The sequence below is a fragment of the Lactuca virosa genome, chromosome 8 (assembly GCF_052849685.1).
Source record: "Lactuca virosa cultivar CGN04683 chromosome 8, Lactuca_virosa_CGN04683_v6, whole genome shotgun sequence".
NCBI lineage: Eukaryota > Viridiplantae > Streptophyta > Magnoliopsida > Asterales > Asteraceae > Lactuca > Lactuca virosa.
The window spans coordinates 164270149-164278256 of NC_136433.1; the positions used below are offsets into that span (position 1 = coordinate 164270149).

Below are 8108 nucleotides of genomic sequence, written 5' to 3' on the forward strand. Positions count from 1 at the left end.
ATAATAATAATAATAATAACAATAAATCATTCCATTCAATAGACCAATACAAATAAATTTTTTTCTAACAAATTTTTTTCTAACATCAATGTGAAAGAGAATTAAGTTCTCTATGCTTTTTTTTATGTAACACTACCTTATTAACATCCCTTTTTGCTTTGGGTCATATTTCTTTTGAAGCAAATACTAATAAAATTATAAAAATAATACTTTATATGTATTTTTAAAATTATAATTCAACTAAAATAATAATTTAAAATCATTAACTACTACATTCATACTACAAATCTTTCATTCCACACCATTTAGTCCCAAGACGGACTAAAAAAGAAAATGAAAAGAATCGAATTTTCCCTCATTCCACTTGATCAACTCATCATATCAAACACTACCTTAGCGAACGATTACTTTCCAAGTTGAGTCGTGCAATCTTTTGAGACAAACACTAACAAGAATAAATGTGATTATGGTATATACCATAAAACAAAATAAAAGTGCAAGAAAATATGGGAATGTGAAGGATTACTTATTACATAATGTTACAAGTATGATATCCTGCAACCTACAATTCCCCCTAAATGCAACAACATCAACCAAAAGTCACAAATCCTATCACATACTCAGATACATAGACATATAGATAGATAGATTTATGTAAAAGACAACATATGAAGTCGACTAACGACCCCTAACACTATGCCCACGTTATACATACCCACAATGTCTTTTTATCAACTGTTGTAAAAAAAAAAAAAAAGAAAAAAAAAAACTTAAAACAACATACAGATAGACAACATTCTAAGTGTCAAGACTCTCACAGAAACAACCAAACTTCACAAGTTATCATTTTGCCCCCTATCTTTTACCATGGCTCAGCATCCACATGACAACCGTTCTCCACTGCTGATGTTTCCTTCTCTTTATCTGCTTCACTCATGCCAAAATTACCCTTTTGCCCTTCCTCTGCCTTCTCTTGGATTGTTTCTCCTTTTGCAACATCATTCTCAACCTTATCTTGATATTCTGCAACCATGGCTTCTCCATTGTTGTTATCATTCGCCTCAATCACATTCACATCAGCAGCTTTCTCTTTTAACTCGTCTAGTGCTTCCTCGGATGGGGGCATTTTTGGAATTTCACACAACTCATCAACCTTACTTTCTTCCTCATGTTTATCCTCATCCTTCTCAGTTTCCACAGGGGCAATACTGTCCTTCACCTGTTTCTCGTTTTCTTCCACTATGGGATTTTCACTTTCAGGGGCATTTTTGTCCTCCTCTTCTTGTTTCTCTTCCACTATGGGGTCTTCATGGGCATTTTTGTCCTTCTCTTGTTTCTCAGTGTCTTCCACTATGGGATTTTCACTTTCAGGTGCATTTTTCTCCTCTTGTTTCTCTTCCACAATTGGGTTTTCAGGGGCACTTTTGTCATCCTCTTCCACTACAGGGTTTTCAGGGGCATCCTTTTCCTTCTCTTCAACCACAGGGACATTCTTGTCTGTCTCATCTTGTTTCTCTTCCACAGGGGCATTTTCGTCTTTCTCTTGTTTCTCATTCTCTTCCGCTACAGCCTTTTCAGGAGCCTCTTCTTTCTTTTCCTCTGCTTCCTGCATTTCAACATCTTCTCCTCCTTCTTCAGATTGAGGGGCATTTTTGTCTTTCTTGTCCTTCTTTGAAGCAGAAGAAGACTTTTTGGCCCGTTTGGGAACAGGCTCAGCTTGTGGTGGACTTTCCTTGACCTTCTCACTGATTCTTGAAGACCTCCTTGGGGTTTCACCAGTTCCCCAGTCAAACTCTGAAGCCTTGGGCCCACCAGGGTGAGCTTTTAAATACTTATCCAACTGCCTCCTGTTTGTGATCTCTTCCCCTGTTGGTGAAGTGAACACAATCTCATTCTTCTTTGGTGTTCCAGCTTTCTTTGGCAAAAACTACATTATATATACAGAGATTAGAAAAACATATTCAAACATCAACCACATCACATGACATATATCATATAACCACTAATTATATAGATCAAATATTAGATAAAATAAATGTTTGGGTTAAAAAAGTACAAAAATCTTGGGTCAATACTGAATTTGTGAACTACAAGGTCAGGTTCCTTGATTCAATATTTGGAAAAACTTTGCTGGAGTGATTTCGTATCATAAAGAAAAAAATGATCCATTAATTTCAAACTCATGTTTTTCATATACTTCACATCAAGTTATTTTCATTCAATTCTTAGATTAAACCCATTATTGAAACCATTTAATGTCTTTCTTTATTCTGAATGGAAACATTCTTGAATGTATTCACATGTTGACTGCAGGAGGAGACCAGATTTAACAAAAATTGGGTTCAAGGCTATGGAAAAAGATTAAAAGTTTCAAAGTATATGCATTCATCTAAGATCTAAAACCCCAGTATCAAAATACTAATAAAAATCTAAAACCACATTTCAATTCCTAACAATTTTTGACAAGTCAGATCCTATAATTACTTATATTTGTCTTACTTAATCTAAAACCCTCATTTCAAAAATCTTCAAGGATCCAACTTAGCTATGAATTTGTCTTCTTCTCACTAAGTTAGCCATTCTTTGAGCTATTGACCTAGAGAAACACTTGAAATGCTTCTTTTTTTAAACATATTTCAAACAGGAACCTTCTTCCACCAACTAAGGTTTCTCCTTGAACACCATGGGATTCTTCAACTACATACAGATCTCCCATCATCAAACAATTTTTATAAGCTTTAAATTTTGTTAGGTCACACATGGAAGAAAAAAAAAGTATGCTCCTAAAAGCTTGGTTCATTTTTACAGACATCACAATCGAGCAAGAAAAAAAAACCATGAAAGGAAACTTCTTGATGGTAAAATTGTTATATTATATCTAGTTTAGAACACAATCAGTTTACATAATCCACTAAATACAGTTAATAAAGAAGAGCAAAATATCAATAATAATCTACTCATTCTGGATTATTACTTTGTGAACATCATCTAATCATCTACAACACAGTGATAAACTTTCTACTTTCCATGTCATCCAATTAAAGCTAAATAACTGAAAGGGTCAGTTGTTTTTTTATAATCTCTGGCACTGCAGGTAGGAAAGATGTATTTTTTTATACCAAGTGGCTCTGACTTTACAAATTTTCATTTTGTAGTTTCAAGTACTTGAGGAAATAATTAAAGAATCAATGAAGAACATATTCCCAGATACCTCATATGCAAGTGGGTGTTTTTCTGCATAAGGGGTGAAACATGGGAAACTTGGAAAGTAATTTATTTATTTTAAACCCCTGTACAAAACAAAATATGTCCAAAAAACATTTTGATGGGTTTTCAGAAAATTACGATCGACAAAACCTCAGTTTCGCAAAGTCAAAGAGAAAACGTTTCAGAAACCCTAGCTTTGAAAACCCAAGACGGACGAACAAAATTCAGTCAAAAGTACGATTTTTCATACAGTTGAACTACAATTAGAAGCCAATTCACGAAAACGTGCAAAAACCTAAATCATTTCGCATATATATGCAAGATAGAAAGATAAACCTAAGTTTCCCCCAAAATCAACAAAAAGTGCTCGAAAACCCTAGTTTCGAAATCCCACTAAAACAAACGAAATTCTCCTTAGGATATTCAAATTTCAGCAATATTGTGGTATAAACAGAACCCAATTTACAAAATCAAACAAGAAATGCTAGCAGAAACCTCAATGAAAAATCACGTAAACCGAACTCGCATACATATGATATACAAGGTAAAGGAAATGTAAAGAGATGTAAGAGAGTACCATCTTCTTCCAGCCAGAAGGTGCAGGGAGCTCCAAGGAAACAACTTCATCGTTCGGACCCATGCTCGCCATTTTTGAACAAAAACCTAGCAGTTACGAAGAAGAAAACCAACTCCATAACTCTAGTTACATGTGAATATAGGTATAGAATTAAGAAATATGCACATATAACTGCTCAAATCTTCAAAAGCTGTAAAAAAATGATTCTTTAAGTTTGATAGAACTGTGATCTTACCTTGGTAGTGTTTCTCTCTCACGCTCTTGTCTCTCTCTTCGACTTGGATTTCGTTTTGCAAAAATCTGGGCGTTCGGGAACTGAAATCTCTCTTTTAAGAGAAATAACTAAGAAAAGATACAGACAAAAGATACGATTTTGAACCTTATTTAATAGAGGAATGGACTTTTTAGTCCCCTACACTAATATTTTGGTTTTTTAGTCCTATAACTATTTTCGGTTTTTAAATCCCTCTTCTAATAAAATAATAGTTTTATTCTCCTTTTGACATGTATCTTCATATTAGGTCTTCGTAATTAATGTATATTTTATTTTCTTTTGTCATGTGTCACCCTATTATGTCTCGTAATTAATGTATGTCACTTATCAACCTATTAATTATCCATTTCAAATTTTAAATTTGTCACTCTAATTACATTAAATTAATAACATTAGAATAAAAATTTTAATAAAATTAATACAAATTATAAAGTGATAATTTTAAATAAATATAAGAATATTTAAATTAACTTTTTAATAATTCATTTTTCATGATTTTGGTAAAATGCTTTTAGGTTAAAAAAAATTATTGTTCAAATCACTAAATGTAAATGCATCAAGGCGACACCAAAATATAAAACAAAATATAAACAATATAAATTATAAAGGGGTAAATTACACCAATCGTCCCTCGTGCAGGTGTCAAAAAGCACGTTCAATCCTTATTTTCAAAAATTAACTTGGACCGTCCCTCGTTTATTTAAAACTTGCACGCTTCGTCCCTTATATGTGTTTTTGTTGCAATTGTAATCCAACCCACATTGAAATGAACATTATGCCTTTGGATATTTATTTTTAATTAATCTAATATTATTTATTATTATTTATAACTTAAAAAATAAAGAAAACAACTCTCTCTAATCTCTATCTATCTCATATGCTGGAAAATACCACCACCACCTCCGATGTTCTTCAACACAAAACACACACGCATGCGTTCTGATCGAGAAAACAAGAAATACAAAACACACACACACATTGGAAAAGAGGGTAGATTTTCTTAGAGTAGATCGGTTTCGTCGAAGATTCAACTGTGTCGTTGCGTGTGTCAAAATCACTGGCGGATTCTCCGCCATTCCTTTAAGAAAATCCCTCTTCGAATATGTAAACCTCGAATCACCTTCACTTTGACTTGAAGAAGTCATCAGCCTACGAACTGAATCCTCAATGAAGCTATAATCCACATCCTGAGGTAAATCCGTCCCCGTCGACTTACACCAGCTATGAGGAAGATGAAGTGGATTCAAAGAGTGAGCAAGATGAAGTGGTTGTGGACGGAATCCTCCTCGATTTGGTTCCGTCGATCTGGTGGTTGTGAACATTACATTCCTCAATCTAGTTTTGTCAATCGGGATCGTCTTTCCTCACTTGCGGCCCGTTAGTTCCATTTTGCAGGTTTAGGGTTTAGTTAGGTTTGATTTGCAGGTTTAGGGTTTGATCTTTGAGGTTTGATTTTTCCGATTTGCAGGTTTTGGGTGCCACCAGATCTGTGTGGTGGAGAAGGGTGGGATGGGTTCAATGATGGTCGGGGTGAGGCAGATGATAGAGTGTGAGAGAAAAGATGAACGTGATCTCGCGCGGCCTCTTCGGTGGATGCAGGTCCGCTACTTTTTATTTTCACAGGAGCTTTGGGCGATGAAAGAAGTCTGGGGAAATGAGAGGGGTCCGATGGATGAAGTGATATATATATATATATATATATATATATATATATATATATATATATATATATATATATATATATATATATTCTTCTTTTCTTTTTAATTTAAAAATGAGAAACAAATAAAAGAAAATTAAAAAAGAAATTATTAAGGGTAAAATATACTTTTTACGTCTGGAGGGATGAAGTGTGCAACTTTTAATCAAACGAGGGACGGTCTGAGTTAATTTTTGAAAATAGGGACTGAACGTGCTTTTTGGCACCTGCACGAGGGACGATTGGTGTAATTTACCCATTATAAAATGTAGAGTAAATTATATGAATCGTTATTCATGCAAGTGTTAAAATACACGTTCAGCCTTTATTTTCAAAAATTAAATTGGATTGTCCCTCGTTTGATTAAAAGTTGTGCATATCATCCCTTGTTGATTTAAATTTGCACATATCATTCATTGCGAGACATGAAATGACTGTCCTTTTTATTCTTTTTTTGATTTATTTTAATTTTCTAATGATTATTTATAATATACAAAATAAAATAAAAGACCCTACCTACTCATCTTATCCTAACCACTTCGCTTCTAAACCCTGTTTCCCCCTAAAATCTTTGACAAAAAATCATCACCACTTACGTCTCTCAACTCCTCTCATCTTTAACATCCTAGAAGTCTAGAACCTTTTAACATTACAATAGCAGGTCCGTTGTCAAACATCATCAACAGATGTTGTCGACCGTCTACTTCCCTAACAAAGATAAATAGAGGATGACCTACATGTCCCTTTCTTTCTTCCATAACTGTGTCGTCTTCCTTGCCATCATCATCGGGTTGTCGCGGACCTCCATCTATGTTTCTATCTTCTTTTGTCATTCTTCTTCTACACCTTCTTTCAACTACGATGAACACCATAAACTCTTTCTCTCTTTCTCTTAGAGACTCTGATTGAAAATGGTATAGGGAATCAAACAAGAGGAACGTGATTCAGATCTGGAAATCAAACCTCAAAAAATAGCCTAACGAATATTGGAGCTTTAATCAAATCAAAATTCAGAGACATTAGAGCTTATACGATTCATCTAGGTATCCGAACTTTGATGGTTTGAAGAGTGCGGTGGCTGTCACCGAAGACCTCTGGACCACCTTCGATCAATTGTGCTTGATCCACCACAACTAACATCGTCGTCTTCACTTTTCTATTCCACAGTTGCATTATATTTTTTTATTTACTGGTACACGAATTGATTTGTTTATTTAATTTCTAGGTTTTAATTGGTTTGATACATCATTTGAATGGAATTATGGGCTATGTTGTTTTATGGATTTCAACAGTGATTGGTGCTTTTCCGATGACAGATATGGCGGTAAATTGTTTAATTTCAATGGCAGACAAGGTCATAATTTATTGTGGTGGCAAAGCCAGTGGTTAAGAGGTTATCGTTGGAGTTTTTCGACGAGCGAGACGATTATTGTTGGAGTCTTGAGAGAGTCGTCGTAGGGGCCTTTTCTTGCTTTTTCTCGAGGTCGTCTTCTTCTGGTAAACCCAACAAAACGAACCAAATAGTGGTGATGGTAGTAGTCAATGACAGTGGTGGTGTTGTTTGTCAATTTGCGATGGTGAAGGGACCATATATTTAATGAAACAAATTCTTTTAACATTGTCTTGAAAATGGTTTTGTTAAGAAATAAGCAAACTAAAAGTGTATGAAAGAAAAAAAGCATAAAGTTTGTGTCTCTTAACTACCTCATTAACATGCTCGTAACATATCTTCTAGAGTTTGAATGTTCATTTCTCTTTGTCCATCTGTTTGAGGATGGTATATGGTGCTCAAACATAACTCTGTTCCATGCTGGTCTTATAAACTCCTAAAAAATTGAGATATAAACCAACTATCTTGGTTTGATACAATCGACAATGGAACTTTGTGTCTCTTAACCGCCTCATTAACATAAAGTTTCGCAAACTTCTCCTTGGACTATGTCTCCAGTGTTGTTAAGAATAGTGAACATTTGGTTAATCTATTGAAATTGCCTAAATCATATCATGCCCTTTCTTTGTCTTAGGTAAATTCATGAAAAAATCCATTGTCATTTTATCTCATTTTGATTAAGGCACATATAATGGTTCCAAATCTACATATGGTCTTTGATGTTCGATTTTAACTAATGAGAAATTCAAATACGCTTTAACACGTTTTGCTATGTCATCTTTAATAGTCGGCCACCAAAGGTAAGGCTTCGTTTCCATATTTATTTTGGTACTTCCGGGGTGTACTAAGTACCTCGATTTATGAGCCTCGTCTAATAACATTTTTAGAACTTCCCCGTGCTTATGTACCCACACTCTTCCTTGGAATGTCTTCAATCCATCTTGATTCATTTCAAATGCAA

The 8108-nt window shown here is 34.4% G+C and overlaps 1 protein-coding gene across 1 annotated transcript; it reads right to left on the bottom strand.

Moving 5' to 3' along the window:
• Positions 1 to 625: 625 nt before the first annotated feature.
• LOC145129700 (uncharacterized) lies at positions 626 to 4120 on the bottom strand. The gene is made up of 3 exons (XM_079064483.1): positions 4020 to 4120; positions 3785 to 3870; positions 626 to 1927 (listed from the first exon to the last, which is right to left on the bottom strand). The coding sequence occupies exons 2-3, from the start codon at positions 3854 to 3856 to the stop codon at positions 863 to 865; spliced, it is 1137 nt and encodes a 378-aa protein (XP_078920609.1). The 5' UTR covers positions 3857 to 3870; positions 4020 to 4120; the 3' UTR covers positions 626 to 862.
• Between the last annotated feature and the right edge of the window lie 3988 nt (positions 4121 to 8108).

Bases quoted from the DNA above. Each gene is read 5' to 3' on its own strand.
- LOC145129700 (XM_079064483.1), bottom strand. From the start codon at position 3,856: ATGGCGAGCATGGGTCCGAACGATGAAGTTGTTTCCTTGGAGCTCCCT. The intron at 1,928-3,784 runs GTACTCTCTTAC...TATATAATGTAG, and splicing joins CTTCTGGCTGGAAGAAGATG to TTTTTGCCAAAGAAAGCTGG.